A 24169-nucleotide genomic window follows, 5' to 3' on the forward strand; every position below is an offset into this window, starting at 1 on the left:
GTGTGGGCCTGAGAAGGTTTTAGTCACTCAGCAAACACTTACCCAGTGCCTGCTCTGCCAGAGACAGTGGGTCCAGGATGATGGAGACACAGCCCCTGGGATCTCCAAGCCTGGGGAGGTGCAGAGGACAGGGAGCAATGTGAACACACGATGTAGAATGCTGCTGGTGAAGTAGATGAGGACTGCCCAGGCACAGTGAGGTAGAAGAGTGCTCAGATAAGGATCATAGAGGAGGTCAGACTCTGAGTTTGAAGCTTGTGGGAAGGCTTTTGGGACCGTAAGGAAAGAACTAACCCTGCTTTTCTAGCCTCAGCATCAAATGCCTAAGGCATTGCTACATGTGTTAGGGGTGAAGAGAGTTGGCTTCCCCTGGGTGTGTCCAGGTAGGGGTTTGCATTTCCAGATGTCTCAGGGTCCTCTGCATCAGGGTGGTCAATACTTTCTCCCTGACACTGCCCGTTTCCTCTTGCTCCCCAGGCTGGCTGAGCACCTGCGGAGGACCAGAGCGGCCGTGGTGCTCCAGAAACATTACCGCATGCAGAGGGCCCGCCAGGCCTACCAGAGGGTCCGCAGGGCTGCCATTGTTATCCAGGCCTTCACCCGGGCCATGTTTGTGCGGAGAACCTACCGCCAGGTGAGTAGCTACCCTAAGGGCCTCACGGCTGCAGATTCAGAACTAAAGCAGCAACAGGTGAGTTACTGCCAACATGAACCTCTGTCAAATGCTCCCAACTTTTTTCTAAATGCTTTCACATCTCTGCTCTCACCAATCCTTTCTGAAGTCCCACAAGGTAGGAAAGATGTGCATACTGTTGTCTTAGTCCATTGAGTGTTGCTATAACAATATCTGAGGCTGGTTGATTTGTGAAGAAAAGAGGTTTATTTGGCTCACAATTCTGGTGGCCAGAAAGTTCACAATTGAACATCTGCTTCTGGTGAGGGCCTCAGGCTGCTTCCACTTATGGCGGGAGGCAGAAGCCAGTGTGTGCAGAGATCGCATGGTGAGAGAGGAAGCACAAGAATGGCTCTTTTAACAAGCAGCTCTAATGAGAACTAACAGTGAGAAATCACCCTTGAAGAAGGGCATTTATTTGTTCATTAGGGATCTGTCCCTATGACTCAAACATCTCCTGTTAGACTCCACCTCTAACATAGGGAATCAGATTTCAACATGAGGTTTGAAGGGGCCCAGCATCCAACCACAGCAGTTTTCATACCCCTTCTGATAACTGAGTTGCTCAGAGAAGCCAGGTCACCTACCCAGACCAGCCAACAGCAGGGCCAGGTGACCCACCTAGGGCTCATTCATACTTGAGAGCAGGCGGTGGTATTGGGCATCATCAGGTCTAACCCCTCTGTTTAACGGAGCAGGAGCTTGAAGCCCAACACGGTGAGGTCAGGAGGGAGACCCGACCTTTCCCTGCCAGGCTCTTGCACTTTGTGTTGTTCCAGTGAAGCCAAAACCCTTGGGTTTGGAAGCCCCACATCGGGACACATCTGTTCAACCAGGTAGAACCAACACATCTGAAGCACAGAGCTGACTTGAATTGGAAGAAAATGTCTAAAATGGTTTTCTTTTTCATTAAATGAACAGCTGTCTCTTCTATGATCACAGAAGGTGTGATTTTCTTTTTTTTTTTTTTTTTTTAAGTTTTCTTTTTGTTTTTTGGGTGATTGTGTTAACTTCTTTTTTTATTTATTTATCTTTTATTATACTTTAAGTTCTAGGGTACATGTGCCTAACATGCAGGTTTGTTACATATGTATACTTGTGCCATGTTGGTGTGCTGCACCCATCAACTCGTCAGCACCCATCAATTCGTCATTTATATCAGGTATAACTCCCAATGCAATCCCTCCCCCCTCCCCCCTCCCCATGATAGGCCCCAGTGTGTGATGTTCTCCTTCCCGAGTCCAAGTGATCTCATTGTTCAGTTCCCACCTATGAGTGAGAACATGCAGTGTTTGGTTTTCTGTTCTTGTGATAGTTTGCTGAGAATGATGGTTTCCAGCTGCATCCATGTCCCTACAAAGGACGCAAACTCATCCTTTCTTATGGCTGCATAGTATTCCATGGTGTATATGTGCCACATTTTCTTAATCCAGTCTGTCACAGATGGACATTTGGGTTGATTCCAAGTCTTTGCTATTGTGAATAGTGCCGCAACAAACATACGTGTGCATGTGTCTTTATAGCAGCATGATTTATAATCCTTTGGGTATATACCCAGTAGTGGGATGGCTGGGTCATATGGTACATCTAGTTCTAGATCCTTGAGGAATTGCCATACTGTTTTCCATAATGGTTTAACTAGTTTACAATCCCACCAACAGTGTAAAAGTCTTCCTATTTCTCCACATCCTCTCCAACACCTGTTGTTTCCTGACTTTTTAATGATTGCCATTCTAACTGGTGTGAGATGGTATCTCGTTGTGGTTTTGATTTGCATTTCTCATCCGGGCGCGGTGGCTCAAGCCTGTAATCCCAGCACTTTGGGAGGCCGAGATGGGCAGATCACGAGGTCAGGAGATCGAGACCCTCCTGGCTAACATGGTGAAACCCCGTCTCTACTAAAAAATACAAAAAGCTAGCCGGGCGAGGTGGCGGGAGGCTGAGGCAGGAGAATGGCGTAAACCCGGGAGGCGGAGCTTGCAGTGAGCTGAGATCCGGCCACTGCACTCCAGCCTGGGCGACAGAGCGAGACTCCGTCTCAAAAAAAAAAAAAAAAAAGGTGTGATTTTCTAAATAATAAAAGTGAAACATTAAATTGATAATGAAAATGTGGTCAGGGTACAGCACACCCTGGTGTAATAATATGTGGAGAATCCCAGGCCAGCGGGAGAAGGTTCTGTGAGTGTTCTTGGATGATGGGTGGCATTGGTGTGCTGCTCCCATGGAAGGGGCAGGTGATGTTTGGGAGGCACTCAGCAGGGCCAGCACGTTCAAAGAATGAGCCCTGATGTGGCTCCCAGCTCTGTCATTCATGGCTGCGGCACTGTTCGTCACTCAGCCTGTTTGCTTGGTTACTCATTTATTCCACACATTTATTTTGCCAGGTATTAGGGCGAGCACACTGATGATGCTTTCATTTCCTGAGTGGTTTTTCAACTTGGTAGGAAAAAAAAAAGAAAACCCAGTGAGTTACACACCAAGTTTGTGATTATAAGTCATTAGCCTGCTGTGGACACTCACTGAAGCATCTCATTTCCAACTCAGTGCCACCAGGAGGGGACCTCCACCTGTTAAGTGGGGAGAGAGCAAGTGGATGATCATTAGACCCCTACACCTTTGAGGTTTTCAGACTGATTTCCTAACCCATAAAACAAAGCTGAAACGAGTTTGACAGCTGATTCCCTGTGGATACGTGGGCTGCAGAACCTTGCTAAAATGTGTTATAAAGCAACCACAAGCCTTAGATCTTAGGGGGCACATTCTCTGTGCAACTCCTAGAACTAAGGCTGCCCTGGGCTCTCCCCTCCACAGGCAGCGATGTATGCTTCCTTCACTCCTGTCCTGCAGTGCAAACTCACAAGATGTGTGTCCTTGTCCCCCACCAGATCCTCATGGAGCACAAGGCCACCACCATCCAGAAGCACGTGCGGGGCTGGATGGCGCGCAGGCACTTCCGGCAGCTGCGGGATGCAGCCATTGTCATCCAATGTGCCTTCCGGATGCTCAAGGCCAGGCGGGAGCTGAAGACCCTCAGGATCGAGGCCCGCTCAGCAGAGCATCTGAAACGTCTCAACGTGGGCATGGAGAACAAAGTGGTCCAGCTACAGCGGAAGATCGACGAGCAGGTCAGTGTCCGCAACTTGCTACGTGGGTGTCAGGGGCTGGGGTACTGGAACATGTTTGAGAGAGCCCATGGCTTCCTTGGGGAATGGCACATGCCGAAGACCCAAGGGAGCACAGATGTCCTCAGACCACAGCAGATACCAACTGTGGCAGGCAGATCAGTGGCCCCTGAAGATACCCTCAGCCCTAGGGTCTGTGAGTGTGTTACCTTATGTGGTAAAAGGGACTTTGCAGATGCAATTAAGAACTGTAGGATGGGAAGAGTATCCCAGATGAGCCAGGTGCGCTTGATATAATCACAGGGGTCCTTGTAAGAGGGAGGCTGGAGGGTCAGGTTCAGAGGAGAAGTGATGACAGAATCAGAGGTGGGAGAGGTGCAGGCAACCTTGAGAAGCCAGAGAAGACAAAGATGTGGACTGTCCTCTATAGCATCCAGAAAGAATGCAGCCCTGCCGACCCCTTCAGACTCCTGACCTCCAGAGCTGTAGACAACGATTTATGCTATCTTGAGTCATAACTTGGTGGTAAGTTGTTGCAGCAGCAATAGGAAACTGACACACTAGCCCAAGGTGCTGGTGTTTTGCCCTTGCAGGGGTGGCATAGGATAATGCAGCAGCAGCTGATGTGCATGGAGAGCTTGCTGTGCGGGGCATGAGGCTGGCGCTTTGTCTGGAGTAGCTGGTCTAATATAGCGGCCCTCCTACAGCAAGTGTTACCATCCCCCTTTTTGTACAATTGAGGACACTGGAAGGGCACAGCATCCTAAAGTCACACAGGTGGCAGTGGCAGGGCCGAGGTTTGAACCCCAGCTGTCTGGCTCCAGAGCCCATGCTCTGCATCACTTTGCCCTTCTGCCTCTCTATCTACCTGTCTGTCTGTCTGCCTCTTTTGGAAAGAGCATTTGCTTGGGAAATCAGAATTCAGTTCTTCGCTTAAAAGTTGAGTGACTGATGTGACTACTCCGAGCCTCTTTTCTTATCCATAAAATGGGGCTGACAGGGCTGAAAGAAGAATAAATGGCCTAATGCATATGCAGGGCCTGGTATGCAGTAGGAGAAACTTGAAAAATGGTTAGCACTCTTATTTTTAAGCTTTGTCCTCTTTCTACCCTGGCCACCTTCCCATGTCAGCCAATCACAGGAGTAACAAGCCATTGATTAAAATCCCTGTGGGGGGTTAGGTACTGCACAAAGTAGTACAAAAGATTAGAGACACGCACAGAACACTTAGCTCTGTCTGATGGAATAGATGAGGCTCACACTTTTTGGTAGCCCACATGGCTAGTCCTCCTTCCCTTCAGAAGACCTTTATTGGATGCCTGGCTGTTTCAGGTGCTTTGCTGGTCTTGCTGGACAGAGGATGGCTGTGACATACGTCACGTGCTGTTTCATAAGGGAGGAAATCTTATGCCAACAGGGTGAACAGCACTGATCCTCCTAAAGATTTTCCAAGCGCCTGCCATGTGCCGAGCTCTGCAGTATGTGTTTTGTGTTCACTCTTATTTGATCTTCATACAATTTTGTGAGATCGTTTTGTATGTGAGGAAATGGTAGGCCAGAGACATCAAGTCCCTTGTCAAAGTCACAGAAATAGAAAGTGCTGGGACCAGGATCCTACCTCAGCTCTGATCCCACAGCCATAATGAGGGCAGTGCTGGCTTTTTAACCCCAAACATTACTGAAGGGTTTCAATCCTTTCCCATGCACGCCCACTGCTGCATTTGGCTCCCAGAGTTGAATGGAGGCCCACTGTTACTTTGTACATGCAGGGTGTAGAAGTGACCACAGAACCAGGCTTCTGAGGTGCCCTGGAGGGTGCCTCCTAGGGAAGGAAAGGACATGAAGAGTGTGTGTGGCATGGAGAAACAGAGAATTTTAGAGTTGGAGCCACCAGGTATGGTCTTGGAAGTCATTGGGTTTTAATGTATCTATTCTATACTGGGCATTTTTTAAAGCTTCTTGTGACCTGGTAGGGCAGGAAAAAGCATTTTACACCTAAGCCATCTGCCCTGAACCGGAACCCATAAGTGGTGCAGAGATAGCACTAGAATGCCTCTGTTTCCCGGTTCTTGCAAAAGACAAGTCTTTCTGAGAAGAGACTGTTACTGGGTGTTTCTCTGTGTGAGTTCTACAGGGTGCCTTGTTTGGCTTGGCTCCTTACTGGGGAAGCAAGGGAGAGAGCCCAGGCACAGGGTGGGGACCTTGATGCCTGCCCCTGGTTGGCCTGCTGTGATATGCCAGGTCAGGGAGGAGGGCACATCCACTCAGTGGGATAGGAATGCAAAGAAAAAGGTCTGCTGTCTGGCACTGGCCCTTTGAAAAACACAAGCACAAAGCATGCCAAGGTGGTGGTGGCTATTGTGGCTGTTGACAAGAAGAAAAGACTTGCTTAGTCAAATGTTGTAAGTTAACCTTCCAGCCAGAGTGCAGTCTCAGGGATGAGTAGGCATTGACCGCTGCACCCTGCTGGGAGCCCTGTGTACATGCTGGTTCCCCCAGCCCTTGCTTTCCAGCCATAGGGCTCTGCATCGGCATTGCTGATTTCTAAAGTTAACTTGAGAGGATAAAAATAAATCTAGCATTTTACAATCCACGTGCTTGAAAAATCAAAGAAAAGCAGATTTAAATGGTCTATTTAAAAAAAAAAAAAAAAAAAGCTTTTTGCTTAAGCTTCCTGCTTGACAAACATCTGTGAGTGGTGGCAGGTGTTAGCTACCCTGGGCAGGATGCCCTGTGTGTAGAGGGTGATCAGAAAAGGCGGGAGGGGTGGATAAGCTCTTGCTTTCTTGTGCCCTTGCCTGCACTACCTGCCTAGGCACCCTGTGCTCTTCTCACATATTAACTCATTTAATCCCCATCAGAACCCAAGGAGATACATATTAATATCCCCATTTTAAGGATGAATGAACTGAGGCACACAGAGGTTAAGTAGTCTGACTGAGGTCACACAGCTAGTAAGTAACATGGCTGGGATTGAAACTTGGCAGGCTGGTTTCAAGTATATTCTGCCACCTCTGACCAAACTATAAGATCTCTAGCTATTGGGAGACTCTAGGAACATGTCAGGAGAACTCCTCAGTCCAAGGGAGACTCTTAGCCTTAGTTAGGGTTCATGGCCATACAGATAGCATTGTCCTTGGGACCAGCTGGCATTTAAAGTGGGGAGTGTGACCCAGTGTCAAATAACATGCTTGACACTCTGTTACAAGAGGAAGCATCGACGTAATCTGCATTAGAGCTCTATATAGGGGCTTGTTTCTTTGCAGTCTCTTAGCAGATGGGGCCAGCTGTTTGCATGTGAATTTTTTTTTTTCCTGTAATTCTCTGAGACAATTTAGGCAGTGGTCCTCTGGGCACACAAGGTTTTTAAGCCAGAAGGGGAGGATCTGCGAACACCAAGGACACCACAGGTGAAGGTGTCCCAAGGTATTTGTCAGAACAGCACAGGGAGTAGACAGAATCCCCACTGGACAGAGGCCTGGATTCTGTCTCAGTTATATTCACCACCAGAGCTGATAGCTTGGAAATGATTTGGCCTTTCGTTCTTCCAAGGGGATTCGCCTGAGATCTCTAAGGTAACATCTAGCTCAAAAATTCACTGATACCATGATCTGGCAAGAGTAAGGTTCCTATCCCAGGACTGTACTCTAGAATACCCTGGGAAGCTTTTTCCTAAAAAAGTATCCTCACTGCCAAGAAGTCAGTAAGGGAGGAAACGAAGATAAAACCAGGGTAAGGTTAGCACCCAAAATTCATATCCTAAGGCCTTGTACACCCAACTGGAAGGAAAAGATGCAACTTTGGCACCAAGTTTCCACGCAAACAGTAACAGGAAGGAAACTGAGTGGCTTGAGAGTTCTTAACAGAAAAGAACCATGCAGTTCAAGAGGATTTGGAGCTGTCCCTGGTGCTGACATGTTGTTCCTGTGGGCTTTCATAATCTGTGACGTGACAAACCACATCCTTCACCATATCCTGCAGTGACATATACAGTGCTGGTTCTTGAGACCATTTCTTACAGTGTCCCTGGGATAGGCTGTGGTATGACATCATTCAGCAAAACGAAGCAGTCCGTGAACTCGGCTCTCTGCCTGACTTTAGTCAAGCACACGTTTAGAGTTGGCCAGTTTAACTTACAATTTATTTATAATGAGAGTAAAGTTCCTTAGACACTTATGAATATAAGGTTATCCTTAAATATGTTTTATGTGAAAAATATGACATAAATATATGGAGTCAGTAGCTTTTTAAATCAATTTGATTCCATATACTTAGTAGTCACTTTGTAAATATGTTAAATTTATTATATGTAATCATGCATATATATATAATATACAGTCATGCATCTGTTAATGACAGGTGTATCTTATGAGAAATACATCGTTAGGAGAGTTTGTAGTTGTGTGAACATCATAGATTTCACTTACACAAACCTAGATGGTGTAGCCTACTACACACCTAGGCTATGTGGTATGGCCTATTGCTCCTAGGCTACAGACCTGTACAGCATGTTACGGTACTGAATACCATAGGCAGGTGTAACACAATGGTAAGTATTTGTGTATCTAAACATATCTAAACATAGAGAAGGGATAATAAAAATATGGTGTAAAAGATGGCACACCTATATAGGGCACTTACCATGAATGGGACTTGCAGGCCTGGAAGCTGTGTCGGGTGAGTGAATGTGAAGGCCCAGGGCATTACTTTCCACTCCTGTAGACTTTATAAACTGTCCACTCCTGTAGAGTTTATAAACTGTCCACTCCTGTAGAGTTTATAAACTGTCCACTCCTGTAGAGTTTATAAACTGTCCACTCCTGTAGAGTTTATAAACTGTACACTTAGGCTACACTAAGCTTACTAGAAAATTGTTTTTCTTCAATAACTAACCTTGGAGTACTGTAATGTTTTTACTTTATAAATAATACTTTTAACTTTTGGCCCTTTTGTAATAACGCTTAGCTTAAAACACAAATGTGCAACTGTACAAAAATATTTTATTTCTTGACATCCTTATTCTGTAAGCTTTTTTCTATTTTTAAAATTTATTTCTGGGGTATCCCATTCTTCATGATGTGCTTATTTCACATTGCATATCTATCAAAACATCATATGTACCCCATAAATATGCACACCTATGTACCTAGAAAAATTGAAAATAAAGTTAAATTTTTTTCTTTACTTTTTTTGCTAATAACTAAGACACAGATACATTCATTAGCCTAGAGCCACACAAGGTCAAGATCGTCAGTATCACTGCCTTCCACCTCCATATCTTGTTCCACTGGAAAGTCTTTGGGGCAGTAACATGGCAGGGAGGGTTTCTGGGGTCTCCAAGGGAGTGGGCATCCCATGCCCTGCCCTCTTCCAGGCTTGGCTGCACAGCTGTGACACCTACAGGTGCAAGGACAAGCCTTCTGGGGCCTACCCTTCTGAAGTCAAATGTCCAGAACAGAAAACGCACTGCCTCCACAAGTCCCCAGTGACCATATCTGGATGCCCATGACAAGACATAGGAGCTCCCCACGCACACCCCAGAGATCCAAAGACTCAGGCATCTCTCCAGGGTTCTCCATAGAGAACCTGAACAAGGAAGATAGCTGATGTTTTCTGAGCCCCTAACAAAGTACTTTATCTCCCTAATCTTGATAACCACCTTCTGAGCAGGAGTTACTGTTATATTCCTGCTTTATACCTGAGGACACTGGGGCACAGAAAGGTTGGATGACTAGGTCGGATGTACACAGCTGATCAACGATAGAGCTGGGGTCTGAGCACAGGTCTGTCCAGCTCCAGCCTCTCAACTCACTGACATCCCTGAGCCAGGTCTCAGGTGATGTCAAGATCAATGCAGCTGAGCCTTCTGGATACATCATACTTTGCATTAGGGTTCTGAGGTACCATCTTTGTCAATAGCAGGACACGATGTGCCTCCTGTTACCATTTGTGCCTCTCTTCATACCCCAACAAGCTCTACCTGGAGACCCCCACCTAGTTACCCTCCCACTCCTAGTGATCTGACCCAGGCTATGCCATCTAGAGAAAGCAGCTGGGCCATACCTCATGTCTAGCCCAGAGCAGAGATGAAGTCAGAGGGTGGCTACCCCAGCATGTGTTTCCTCCCTCTGCCCCACTCCCCTGTGCAGAGACCCTCAGCCTCCAGTGGAGACCCAGACTGGAGTGGATAATATAGACATGAATTGGGGTTTTCAAGTAGAATCTGCTTGATTGGATTTCTTCTTTGTGATGCCTTAGAACATGGCTGACCAGCAGACCAGGCTTGAAGGTGTGTCAGGTTGTAACTGGGAGGTTCCCACAGAGTGTTGGGGAGCGGGTAGCATGTCTCATTCTGTTGTGTCGGTGCAGGAAATGGACTGCTGGCTTGTGCATTGCCGTACTGGTCACAACCACAAGGCCCTACAGCATGTGTGGCATTTTACAGGGTCCAAGGGCTTTTCTTTTGCTGCTCCTCACTGTTTTCTGTGAAGTTTAATTTCTTATGTGAATTAATCGTTGATTCCTGGATGCTCCAGCTTATCAGTGATTTGGCCACTAGCTCTTTTCTGCCTGGTGCTCCTGCAGACCAGAGCAATGAAGAATAATCAATGACCATTGTTGCCTGCTTGATGATTTGGAGAGCCCTGTTTCTTCCTCTCCACTTTCCCCACTGACCACTCTTAGCTGATGCTCTCAACTCTTGCGGTGCTGATTTCTGCCCATAATTTATAGTAGCATTTGATACCAGCACTAGCTTCTTAGGGCTCTGGGCCCATGGGGGATGCTTCACACCTGTGTGTTGCCTGAGTGGGCTGGGATTGGGTACCCCATCTGCAGAAGCATGGTCTGGGCAGGGTGGATCAGGGCATCAGTTCCCTGAGTCTTAGAGTCTTATAGGGCAAGCCATGGCTGACAGGTGGTGAAAGAGATCCCAAGGCCCCATGGAGGGCCTCCTTGGAAGAGGGGATGCTAAAGGGGTCCTTTGTCTCAGAGCCAGCGATTAGGTTGCAGCTCTTTGTGCTGGCAAGTCCACAGGCAGGAGGGCTCAGTATGAAAGAGCAGGGAAACCTAAAAAGTGAAGGCTGCAAACCTAGGGAGCCAGCTTCTTTGTTTCTGCAACTTAAAAATAAGGTGTAGGATCCACCCAGCCCGACATAGAGCCACCCACTACCAGGCAGCTTCCAGCTCTGCACATGCTCAGGAAAGCTTCTCGAACTCTTTGAATGCCAGTGTTGCTGTTCTTTGTTTTCCCCTGTTTCTGTAAGTTCACAATAGTGTTTTGTTAGGGAGATGCCAGGCAAGCACTTGAGCGTGCAATGATTGTGAGACTTAATCCCACCTTGGAAGTTCCTTTTTTGATTGCCTTCATGCTTTTTTCCTGGTAAAATAACCCCTTCTCCCCCCAACCCCTTCCTCTCCCTTCTCCTTGTTTGCTGATGTTCTCCACAGAACAAAGAGTTCAAGACACTGTCGGAGCAGTTGTCCATGACCACCTCCACATACACCATGGAGGTAGAGAGGCTGAAGAAGGAGCTGGCGCACTACCAGCAGAGCCTGGGTGAGGACCCCAGCCTGAGTCTGCAGGAGGAGGTGGAGAGCCTGCGCACGGAGCTGCAGAGGGCCCACTCGGAGCGCAAGATCTTGGAGGATGCGCACAGTAGGGAGAAGGACGAGCTGAGGAAGGTATGCTCAGGCCAGAGGGGCCGGCGCTGGTAAGCAGTGGGTGGGCACACGGAGCCACCCCTCAGAGACCACTGCTGCTTCAAGTGGTAAAATTGCCATGATCTTGGGCTCATGTCCACAGACTGACCATTCATCTGTGTCTGGACAGAAAGTGGCATGCTTTGGGGAAACCCACACAAGCATGACTGCATGTCTGCTGTTAGCTGGACACTGTGGCATCCCCTGGGAGGGACAAATGGCGTCTGCCTGTGACCATTGTTTTTATGGTCTAGAGTTAGGCCCAGGGCTGGCTTGGTGGCCTGCATCCTCGTTGGCAAGAAAGCTGCGACAGAGGCTGGGGCTGATCTTAATGTTGCCTGCTGGGGAGGGCAGCCTCTGGGCACCCCTGCCCATGATGTAGCATTGTGCTTTGGCAGAGATGCCTCCCCTTTGAACATTGAAAGTCTCAGCCTGTCACCTCCACCCTGGTGGGCTTATTTCTTACGCCATGAAATAGAACTTCCTGAGTTTTGCCCCAACCCTGAACATCAGGGCACAGAAATTCCCTGCTCCACTGCCAAGATAACTGTTCCAGCCAGGGAAGTCCCAAGGGCTCCTGGAGAGCCCCCCACAGATTTGGGTCATTGCTGTTCTGCCTCCCACCACCATCTCCCACCCCATCTCTACAAGCCACAGGGAAAATACCATATTGCCCACTTGTTCAGTGTCTGTCCATCAATGCGGAGTTGCAGTGGGTGGGAATCTAAGAGGGAGAGACCCAGTGTTCAGGGTGTTGGAGTAACAACTTCAAAATTGGGGCAGGCTGGATGCTGCTGCAGGAAGGGCTCTGGGGTAGACCTTGGAGTCTCCAGACTTCATCCCCTCTCTGCCATTCCCAAGCATGTGCAGAAAGCCTCCCTGGCCTTAGTTCCTTCATCTGTGTGTATATTTATAAAAGTTGGTTCAGATAATCTCCAAGGCCTCTTCTGGACTTGCACCTGGCCGCCGCTATGAGATTGTGTTTGGCTTCTGGAAGGAGCAGAGGCCCTTGGCCCTATGTGGGAGTCCTTCTGTCTTCTATTTCCCATTGCCTTTTCCTGGCCTGAGCCCTCACATGCAGCTGAGGAATACACAGACACCCATGGGGGTTAGAGCCTACAGTGCCGGCCCTTGCTGGGCTTGCATAGATCTTCTTCCCATCTCCGGCCTCAGCACCATCAGCTCCTGCCTTCACCCAGACCCCAGGAGCCAGAGGTGGGATCCAGGTGTGGGGATTAAGGGAAGACAAAAGTAAGATGTGAGCTTCCCATAAAAGGCCACCCTCCTGATGTGTTGCTTTGAGGTACCACAAGACCCTCTGCCCAGATAAGTCACCTGCCAGCCTGCCCACCACAAGGCATGAAGTGGATTCATCCTTTAGGAGAAAGCATGTGGTGCTTGGGAACTCCTGTTAAATGTGGCTACAAGCCTTGTAACCTACAAATCATGGAATTCCACACTTGTGGTTTGTCTACCCTTGGGAGCAGATGAATGGGATGGTAACCTTTCTACATGAATAAAAACCAGAAGGTGAGGTCCAAAGTCAGAAAGGATCAAGAATAGAACTGGAGACTCCTGAGAATAGTGACCCTGGGAGAAAAAACCTTCCCTGCATATGTGTCCCAGTCAGATCAGACACCTGCAAAGTCTGTTTACCGAGAAGATCCACAAAATCAGGTCTCACCTATCTCTGCCTCGACAGATAGCACTTGACTAGCCCAGCCCCGCTTCCCTGCTTCATGCTAAATGCTACAACTTGGGGACTTCAGCACTCTAAAAACCCAAGTCTCCATCAAAGGGAGTGCGTAAGAGTTTATAATGTGAAAATCTTCATTGGAAGAGCAAAACAGAGAGGCAGACTCCCTCCTCCTCTCCGTGAGAAATGTTGCTACTCTTCCCTAGCAATAATATGCTGGCATAGGTCTTAAAGAAAATTAGAGCTTGGAATTGATAACAAAAAATTAAGGATGCTGCAAGGAGGGGAACGCTAGGAGCAGAGTAGTGCAAAAGCCCCTTCCCTACCCCAAATGTAAGCAAATTCCAACTCAGTAACACTCAGAAACCAACAGGAGATGACTAATGAAGTGGCATGTCCTGGAAAAGAAAAAGCGGAAGCAAACATTCTTTAGAATCTTCAGAATCTTTTTGTTGTGGTCGTTGAAGGGAGGTAGATGAGCTGGCTGGCTTTTTTTGTTTTGTCTTTTGTGCCTCCTCAGGGTATAGTATTTATCAAAGGCACTGTGTCCCTCTCAATAAATGCTGAGTAATCAGACAGTCGGTTTCCTCCGGGGCTTGAGCAGGGGCCTGCTATGCATTGAGCGAGATTGATGAGACCAGCCAAGCACAGTGAGGGGCCTGACCGCCAGTAGATGTTTAATTAATGAGTTTGATATTTCCATCAGCAAAGGCAGCGAGTGTCGTATTGGAACTGCTATGCTGGAAAACTCTGGGCTTGCCATCTCTGACGATATTAATTGGCGAGCCATGTGGCTGCCCTGCCTTGGCCTGTGGGAGGCCAAGTCTCCCTGAGGGCAGGAATTCATCTCTGTGTCCACAGAGTCCAGAGCAGCTCTGTTGCATAAATTAGATGACATTCTTTTCTACTAAACGTATCCGTTGTTTTGGCGCCTTCCACAGGGTAGTCCACACCCAGGCCCTTAGCCTCCTTCCCTTTTAGCCTGTGCATTGTGTACATTTCGTTCTTTTTGAAAGCTTCAGCGATCCCTATGCCAGCTGCCTTTGTGCAGCTGTGCTGTTTTGCATGGCTGCTCTGTTTGGTGAAAGAGAGGTGGCCCCCAGGGCTGCCCTAGGCACAGAAGTGATAGCTCATTCAGAATCTACTCTGATGGCTACTCAGTGGGACCACAGCAAGGCTTAGCTTGGTGCAGGGCTATGATGGGTCAGGAGGAACCACCCACAGCCAGGTGCCTGGCTCTCAAGGGGGGTCCCTGGTCCTTGTGAGAGATGACTAGCAGGCCTCCAGGCACTGAGCATTCAGACAAGTGGGGCTGGGTTGTGCATTGTATCAAGACATCAGTCATAGAACCACTAGATGCTAGTTGGTTGCCTTGGGTAGTTCATGTTATAAAGGTTTTGATTTCTCCAAATAGAGGTAGAGAGATCTGGCTTGGGGAATGGGGCCTTTCACAGCAGAGTGTGTTGAGCCTTCTCCCCAAAGGCATGGAGCAGAACTACTTTGACCAGCCAAGAGGGGGTTGTGCTCTCAGCAGCACCAGGACTCATGACTCATGTGGAAGCTGAGGGTTATTAGGAAGGGGACCCTGGCCCGTCTCTGGAAGGACGTTATCTTGCTGCAGAAAGCAAGAAGCTCATTGTCCTTCATTCAGCAGGTGTTTGAATGCCTGTATGTATTAGACCCTGTACTACATACTGGGGCAAAGGTGAATGGTGTTTGAAAAAGCCCTTCTCATTCTTAAGGAGCTTAAATGTGTGGGGATGGGGGAAGAAAGTATAGACAGGAATCAAACGTGAATTACCCACCATGGGCTACAACCAACCATGAAGCAGAGTAAAGGAGATGGAGGTGACCTGTGGGGGCCTGAGGGGTGTGGTTTCACCATTGATGGCCAGAGAAGGTCTTTCTGAGAAGACACCTGAGTAAGAGAAGATAAGCCAAGGCGATTTGGGGATAACAGGCCACAGGTGTGGCACACGTGCACTGGCCTTGGGGCATGAGTAGGCTGGGTGGGTGTGAGGACCAATGAAGTGCTCACTGGGCTCAGGTGGAATAAGTGAGGCTGCAAACAGCAGGAGCACAGTGCGGTCAGGTCAGGAAGGATCTTCTGACTTCAAAGACAGCCTTGACTTGTGAAACCTCCAGAGAGATGAGCGACTCTGTCCTAGGCACTTCAGCTTCTGTGAGCTTAGGGGTGGGAGAGGAATTAAAACCCATCTGCATGACCATTTGGAAGACATTTTAGCCATCGTTTCAAAGTTGTCTTACTATCCAAAAGATGTTGATTTTCAACTTTTGCTTTAATAACTCAGCTACTTCAAAAAACAAATTCATACTGGGCTTACTTAGAAGAACATCCTCAGAAAATGGTCAAATGAACCCTTAAAGATTTTGGAGAATTAAAGGTGTTGCCCCTACCTGGGGCTGTGCCTGTAAATTTATTATGTGGTAACTGCACAGCCTCAAGGACAGACGGCAGAGGAACCTTTTCTGATCGGCATTGTCCAACCAGTTTTCCCATGTTTGCTACTAGAAACCTTGCGCTGGCTCTTCTTACTGTACTGATATCCCACTTGAAAAAAAAAAGACAAAGCCCATAGCTACATTTGTATCCCCAAAGACAAACTAGTAAAGACAGTTCTTTAGCATGTTGCTGGGGCATTTGTTTATGTAACTTAATAGGGACTATATTAGCCTCATAGTTACAGGATTTTCCCCCGGTGTTGGTTCTGATAAGCTGTCCCAAATAAGCTTTTGGAAGAAACGCTTTGAGTAATATTGCCTGCAAGAGATAAGACTAACCACTCCCCCAACTCCAAAAAAAAAAAAAAAAAAAAAAAAAAAAAAATGCTGCTGAATGGTGTTGAATGAGTCCTGAAACCTAAGGTGTTTTTTATCATGCTCAGGGGATGCAGCCACCTGCTTTATGTTGTTAAAGCATCTCCCATCATACCCTGCAGCCCTGACAACCACAAAGTGGGGGCCATTTGGCTGCAGAAGTTTGTTACTTGCTGTGTCTGCCAACAGTTGTGTTAGCTGGCTGGGAAGACTGGGGTTGGCTGGTACCTGGGGAAATATGATTGAGGAAGCATTCTCTCACCCCTCTGGGTATGGAGCTGAGTGTGGGATTGGTCCTTTCCTGCTGTTAATGAAAGATCAGAAACATGGGCCTACCTCCAAAATTGTTTAGGCAAGCAAGAAAAACAAATCCCCCTGATGCCACTTTAATGTATGGCTTAGAATAACAAAGCTAAGTCAGAGACCTGCATTCCTGAATCAAAGAGGGAGACAGAGGGAAGAAAGGAGCCTCAAAAACAACAGGAGATGTAGCTGCCATGCAAGCTGTTAACCACAGCACTCCCAGACTGTAGTCTTGGCTCAGGTTTTACATCATAGGTTGTTGCAATGAAGTCACATGTTTTTAGGTGGCATTCATAGGACTGGAGATTTCAGGACCCACTTGGTGATGATGTCATGCACTCTGTGCTGGTCAGATGGCATGTTCCATTTCAGAGGGATACTGACTGTGTGTAGGATGCTCAAAGGATGGCGAGGGGTCTTGATCTTCTCAGGTGACCTACTGCTCTGTGAGCCATCTAGATATTGGAGGATGTTAAGGGAAAGCAAAGTTTCGCTCCATGGTAAGGTCTGGTTACTTCACAGCCTGCTATAAAACCTACCAGTGGTTGGCTAATTCAGAGGGTACGGCCTTGTTCCTGGCAGGATGAGGCAAGACCCCTCCCTTCCTAACTGTGACATAGATCATGCTTCATTGCACCACTCCAGGCTTTATTTTGTAGAGGTACATACCGGTTTTCTCCTGTTGGGTTGTTTTCAGTTTTATTTTACTTGTATGTCTAGAAAAGTGAAATCTATTTTGATCATTTGACAAGCTAATTTAAAGGTGCTCATGAAGTCATTGAGTGGTGAACTGCCTCCAGTGATAGCAAATTAGATGCATTTGAAGAGTGTTTTTCCTACATTGTATGTGCTGCCTAAATTGAATTATTTGATTAAACAAGCTCATTTATTCTAGATATTTTAGTCAACTATAAACACATTTATTTAAAAAAAAAAAAACAATTTTAAAGGGAGCCCTTATTTGTGACTGAGGGAATGCAGACTCCTTAACTTGGTCTGCAGGGTCCTTCTATTCATTTGATAAGCTTTCAGGTGCTGGCGGTGGCCTGGGTTCTGAGGATGTGACAGTCTGGCGATATAGTCCCTTGGTCCGCGTTGAGGACTCTGGTCCAGGCTGAGCATGCTGTCCCACGGGCTCTGGAGGGATGTGCAGGCCCCGTCAGAGCAGGACACCGAGCACGGGGGCACCCCCACTACCCCATGTGGTATAGGAAGATTTCCCAGGAGAATGCTGGTCAAGAGCTAATAATGAGAAGAAAGTAACCAGTAAAGAATGGGGACATCAGAGCCTGGCAGAAGGAACAGTGAGATATTCAGGCAGATCCTGGAGGGCAGGAAGAGGCTGGGGAGAGGAGCTGGGCCCACCCAGGTCAAGTTAGGGGAGTAAGAGGAGTTCAGTGTTTCCTGAGGACAAAGGAAGAGAAGCCATTCACAAGCTGTTCTCCCTCCCTCTACCTACCCAGCCTTGACTTTTCTCAGTGCCCCTGCCGCAACCACACGTTTTGGCAATGTAGAACGCTTCACATTCCCAAACCTGTGCCCTTCTCCTTCCAGACCTTTAGGCACTTATTCTTTCCACCTAGAATGGCCCTCAGCTGCCTGAGACATTCCACCTAGGCCTAATCCAGATGACCCCCCCACCTCTTGTGAAGCCTTCATGGACCCTGAGGCTACCTTCTTTTCCTTCTAAATCACCTCATTGTGGTGATTCTCAATCAGGGTGATTTAGCCATTAGGGGCCATATGGCAGTGCCTGGAGACATTGTGGTTTTCACAAATTGAAGGTGGGAGGAGGGTGTGTTGTGTTGACATCTAGTGGGTAGAAGCCAGGGATGCTGCTGAACACCCAGTAATGCACAGGAGAGTCCCCTACTCCCCCAAGAAAGAATTATCCAGCCGAGAATGTTGACAGTGTCAAGGCTGAAAAACCTTGCCTTATAGGAAGCTGCTACAGCCTTTATTGGTATCATTACTGTGTATGCACCTGTCCTGCCAGGCTGGACACTCTCTGAGGGACAGCTACTATATTAGACTGTTCTTGCATTACTATAAAGAAACATCTTGGCCGAGTGTGCTGGTTCATGCCTGTAATCCCAGCACTTTGGGAGGCTGAGGCAGGCAGATCACAAGGTCAGGAGTTCCATTCCAGCCTGGCCAATATGGTGAAACCCCATCTCTACTAAAAATTCAAAAAAAAAAAATTAGCCAGGCATGGTGGTATACACACCTGTAATCCCAGCTACTCAGGAGACTGAGGCAGGAGAATTGCTTGAACCCGGGAGGTGGAAGTTGCCATAAGCCGAGATCACACCACTGCACTCCAGCCTGGGCAACAGAGGGAGACTCCATCTCAAAAAAAAAAAAAACACACACACACACACACAAAAACTGTGGCTGCATAATTTATAAGTAAATAATGTCTAATTGACTCAGAGTTCTGTAGTCTGTACGGGGAGTGTAGTGCTGGCATCTGTCCTGATAAGGGCCTCAGGGAACTTCCAGTCATGGCAAAAGTTGAAGGTGGAGCAGGCATCACATGGCGAAAGTGGGAGCAAGAGAGTGTGGGGAGGTGCCACACGATTTTAAACAACCACATCTCGCATGAACTCAGTGAGAAATCATCCCTCACTGACTTCACGCTAGGGCAATGAAAACTTTGCTTCCCCTTAACATCCTCCTAATATCTAGATGGCTCACAGAGCAGTAGATCACCTGAGAAGACCAAGACCCCTCACCATCCTTTGAGCATCCTACACACAGTCAGTATCCCTCTGAAATGGAACATGCCATCTGACCAGCACAGAGTGCATGACATCATCACCAAGTGGGTCCTGAAATCTCCAGTCCTATGAATGCCACCTAAAAACATGTGACTTCATTGCAACAACCTATGATGTAAAACCCGAGCCAAGACTACAGTCTGGGAGTGCCATGGTTAGCAGTGTGTATGCCACCTACACCTCCTGTTGTGAACTCCGTGAGGGTGAGTTCACCAAGGGGATGGTGCTACAGCATTCATGAGGGATCCGCCCCCATCACCCAGTCACCTCTCACCAGGCCCCACCTCCAATGCTAGGAATCACATTTCAACACAAGATTTGGAGGAAATGAATGTCCAAACCATATCAACTACCATGAGTCAGTCTGTCTCATTTGGTATCCCCTAGCCCTGGCAAGGCTCCTGGTACAGAGAGGTATATCAGGAAATGTGTGATGGATGAGTGACAGCCTTGCCCTTTGTCATACTAGGGGCCAGAACTAGGCTTGGTGAGTGGGTGCCTCTACAGATAAAACATTGTCACTCTCGGTCAGTGCTTTTTCTTCTGTACCTTGCCCTCAACACCAGGTCACATTTTAGCCTCTGAAGACATACAACATCTGTTGCATTAATTATTATAGGCAATAAATATTATAGGCAATAAATGTTATTATTCTTTGGCAAAATAAATTGCCAAAGAATAACAACGTGGTATAATTAGTTTGATGCCTGTATATTTTTATCAGCTTTATCTGATTTGACCTCCTGTGGGGCAGAAAGCCAGCCCCTTTGCCTGACTGTCCATACCGTGAGTCCCTGACTATGCTTATCATTTACTTGTGGGGTGAGGAGTTCTGCTGGATATAAAAACATAAGACCAGCAGCTCTCAACCTCTAGAGCCTCAGAATTACCTGGACGACTTTTGAAAACATGCTTGTCAGAGCTTCCTTGTAACTCATGGAAGCCTGTCCACAGATAACTGAATGAGACAAACTGAGTCTGCTTGAATTGAGGGGAAAGAAAGCTTGAAAAACTCCTTCAAATCTGAAGGAGTTCTAGAGTGTTAAGAATGTTGATCGGGTGCCAGTGGCTCATACCTGTAAACCCAGCCACTTTTAGGAGGCCAAGGTGGGCAGATCTCTTGAGCCCAAGAGTTCAAGAACAGCCTGGCCAACATGGCAAACCCCCATCTCTACTAAAAATACAAAAATTAGCTGGGCATGTTGGCATGCACCTGTAGTCCTAGCTACTCAGGAGGCTGAGGTGGGAGGATCACCCGAGCCCGGGGAAGTCAAGGCTGTAGTGATCCGAGATCTCACCACAGCACTCCAGCTTGGGTAACAGGGTGACACCTTGTCTCAAAAAAAGGGTGTTAACAAAGTGCTTGGAGCTTTTGCAAGCCCTCAATAGTATTGTATTGTGTATCCTACTTTTCTATGTGGGACCTTAAAGAACAAACCTAATGTAAGGCCACTACACACTCATTAGCAGCTCCCCAGAGTGGCTGAGTCACCTTTAAGTGAGAGTCACTGCCTTCTGACTTCCTGGGGTGGGGAGAGCCAGTGACCTCAATCCTGAGCTCCAGCATGTTGCCATTTTTTCCTGCCCCTTTCTACATGATGCTGAGGATGGGGAAGCTGCTCCCTTAACTCACCTCTCGGTGCCTTGAGCTTAATTTAAAGCCAGGAGAGGAAGGAAAGATGGCATTTAAGCACTGTAACCAGTACATAATAAATGTGAAGTGCTTGAACCATGCTGAAACCATTCCCCCCTCACCCTGGTCCGTGGAAAAATTGTCTTCCATCAAACTGATCTCCGGTGCCAAAATGTTTGGGGGCTGCTGATGTATCAGATAGGTGATTTGAAAATATTTTTTCCCATTCTGTGGGTTGCCCTGTCACTTGCTTGATGGTTTGAAGCATAGAAACTTTAAATTTTAATGAAGTTCAACTTATTTTTAATTTGGTTGCTTGTGCTTTTGGCATTGTATTTAAGAAAACACTGCCTAAACCAAAGGTCACAAAGATTTGTTACTATGTTTTCTTCTGAGAGTTTTATAGTTTTAGCCCTTACGCTTAAGTCTTTAATGCATTTTGAGTTAATTTTTATATATTACGAGGTAGTGGTCCAGCTTCATTTTTTTCCATGTAGGTATCCATTTGTTCCAGCACCTTTGGTTAAAACTATTCTTTTCCTCATTGAATTGTTTTGGCACCCTTGTCAAAAATCAATTGACTGTCAATGTGAAAGTCAATTCTGTTTCACTGATCAGTATGTCTATCTTTATGCCAGTATCACATTGTCTTTATTACTTTATCTTCTAGTAAGTTTTAAAATTTAGAAGTGTGATTATTCCAGCTTTGTTCATTTTTTTCAAGATCCTTTGGGTATTCTGGATCCCTAGATACATATGAATTTAAGGACCAGCTCATGAATTTCTGCAAAGAAGCCATGCAGGATCTTTGTGAGGATTACATTGAATCTGTAGATGAATTTGAGGAGTATTGCCATCTTAAAAAGTGTTTTGATCCGTTATCTCAAGATGTCTTTCCATCTATTAAGATCTTTAATTTCTTTCAATAATGTTTTTTCGTTTTATACTTGTTAAATTTATTCCTAAATATTCCATTATAGTGGAATAGTTTTCTTAATTTATTTTTGATTGTTCATTGCAAATATATAGAAATATAATTGAGTTTTGTATATTGAAGTTGGACCCTGCAACCTGAACTCATTTATTTTAATAATTTTTAAGTGAATTTCTTAGTATTTTCTATATACAAGATTGTGTCATCTGCAGATAGAGGTAGTTTTACTTCTTCCTTTTCATTCTGGATGCTTTTTGTCTTTCTTGCCTATTGCCCTGGCTAGAACCTTCAATACAATACTGAATAGAAGTGGCAAGAGCAGACACCCTTGTCTTCCTGATCTTAGGGGAAACACATTCAGTCTTTCACCATAAAGTGTGGTATTAGCTATGGAATTTTTATCAGGTTGAGGATGTTCACTTCTATTTATACTTTGAATGTTTTTATCATAACCGTTTGCTAGTATTTAGTTGAGGATTTTTGAATCTATGTTCATAAGAGATATTGGGCTGTAGTTTTGGTTTTTTGTAATGTCTTTGGTTTTGGTTCAGAGTAACACTGGCTTCATAGAATGGAATTGGGAAGTGTTCCTTCTAATTTCTGGAATAATTTGTAAAGAGTAGATACTGCTTAACTTTTTGGTAAGTGCTGAAATGGTTTTAAAGTGTGTATATCCATTTCATGCCCAGTAAGAGTAATGTGAAACCATCTACATATATTAATCAACTGCTCTATGCAATGACTTCTCCCTGATACTTCACATGCGTCATCTCAGTAAATGATGAAAAACTCTGTGAAGTCAGTTTCCTCTTTTTTTTTTTTTTTTTTTTTTTTTTTTTTTGAGACGAAGTCTTGATCTGTTGCCAGGCTGGAGTGCTGTGGCACGATCTTGGCTCACTACAACCTCCGACTCCCTGGTTCAAGTGATTCTCCTGCCTCAGCCTCCCAAGTAGCTGGGATTACAGGCATGCACCACCACGCCCAGCTAATTTTTGTATTTTTAGTAGAGATGGGGTTTCAGCATGTTGTCCAGGATCCTCTCGATCTCCTGACCTCGTGATCTGCCCACCTCAGCCTCCCAAAGCGCTGGGATTGCAGGCGTGAGCCACTGTACCCAGCCGGGTTTACATTTTATAGAGGGGGAAACAGGTGTATAGAGCCCGGGATCTGTGCAGCCGTGAAATTTGTTGTCTTTGCCATATAACACACTTAGGATGTGATCACTGAGGATCATTCTGTGGGGAATGGTGATGGATCAGCCAGCCATAGGGGAAGGGAGATCTCAGGTCTGGAAGCCTGAATTTTGAGGGGGCACTGGCATGTGTTCCTCATTCTCTCCCTGCCTGTTTTTTGCAATGCTCAACTATGCCCTCATCCATGTCACAAAGGCAGGGATGTGAATTTAGTAGGGAAAATCACTTAACTGCAGAATGAATCTCTGGGGGATCCAAGCACAAAGGCGAATCAATTGCAATTTAGCCCCCATGTTATAAAAAATCCCTTTCCCATCCTCCTATATACCAACTAATGATTTCAAATTCTCTTAGAACACAGCTGAACTGTTGCTTTTTAAAAACCCATACAAATAGTTGCTCTAATAATAAATAGCAAAAACATTTTTAAAAAACTTTCTTCACACACATTTGTTGTTTGTTTTTATTGTGCTTTAAGTTCTAGGGTACATGTGCACAACATGCAGGTTTGTTACATACGTATACATGTGCCATGTTGGTGTGCGGCACCCATTAACTCCACATTTACATTAGGTATATCTCCTAATGCTATCTTTCTCCCCTCCCCACACCCCACAACAGGCCCCAGTGTATGATGTTCCCCTTCCTGTGTCCAAGTGTTCTCATTGTTCAGTTCCCATCTATGAGTGAGAACATTCAGTGTTTGGTTTTCTGTTCTTGCAACAGTTTGCTGAGAATGATGGTTTCCAGCTTCATCCATGTCCCTACCAAGGACACGAACTCAACCTTTTTTATGGCTGCATAGTATTCCATGGTGTATATGTGCCACATTTTCTTAATCCAGTCTATCACTGATGGACATTTGGGTTGGTTCCAAGACTTTGCTGTTGCAAATAGTGCCACAATAAACATACGTGTGAATGTGTCTTTATAGCAGCATGATTTGTAATCCTTTGGGTATATACCCAGTAATGGGATGGCTGGGTCAAATGGTATTTCTAGTTCTAGATCCCTGAGGAATCGCCACACTGTCTTCCACAATGGTTGAACTAGTTTACAGTCCCACCAACAGTGTAAATGTGTTCCTATTTCTCCACATCCTCTCCAACACCTGTTGTTTCCTGACTTTTTAATGATTGCCATTCTAACTGGTGTGAGATGGTATCTCATTGTGGTTTTGATTTGCATGTCTCTGATGGCCAGTGATGATGGGCATTTTTTCATGTGTCTGTTGGCTGCATAAATGTCTTCTTTTGAGAATGTCTGTACATGTCCTTCACCTACTTTTAATGGGTT

General features: G+C 46.3%; 1 protein-coding gene across 3 annotated transcripts in view; it reads left to right on the plus strand.

The window, feature by feature from the left end:
* Window positions 1–24169, plus strand: part of MYO5B (myosin VB) — a 387050-nt gene that overhangs the window by 301647 nt on the left and 61234 nt on the right. For all 3 annotated transcript variants that reach the window (XM_030925854.1, XM_030925855.1, XM_030925856.1), the window contains exons 20-22: window positions 478–634; window positions 3559–3798; window positions 11245–11478. In XM_030925854.1, the coding sequence (XP_030781714.1) occupies window positions 478–634; window positions 3559–3798; window positions 11245–11478 (631 nt within the window). The remainder of the gene's footprint in view (window positions 1–477; window positions 635–3558; window positions 3799–11244; window positions 11479–24169) is intronic.

The sequence above is a fragment of the Rhinopithecus roxellana genome, chromosome 21 (genome assembly GCF_007565055.1).
Source record: "Rhinopithecus roxellana isolate Shanxi Qingling chromosome 21, ASM756505v1, whole genome shotgun sequence".
Classification (NCBI taxonomy): Eukaryota; Metazoa; Chordata; class Mammalia; order Primates; family Cercopithecidae; genus Rhinopithecus; species Rhinopithecus roxellana.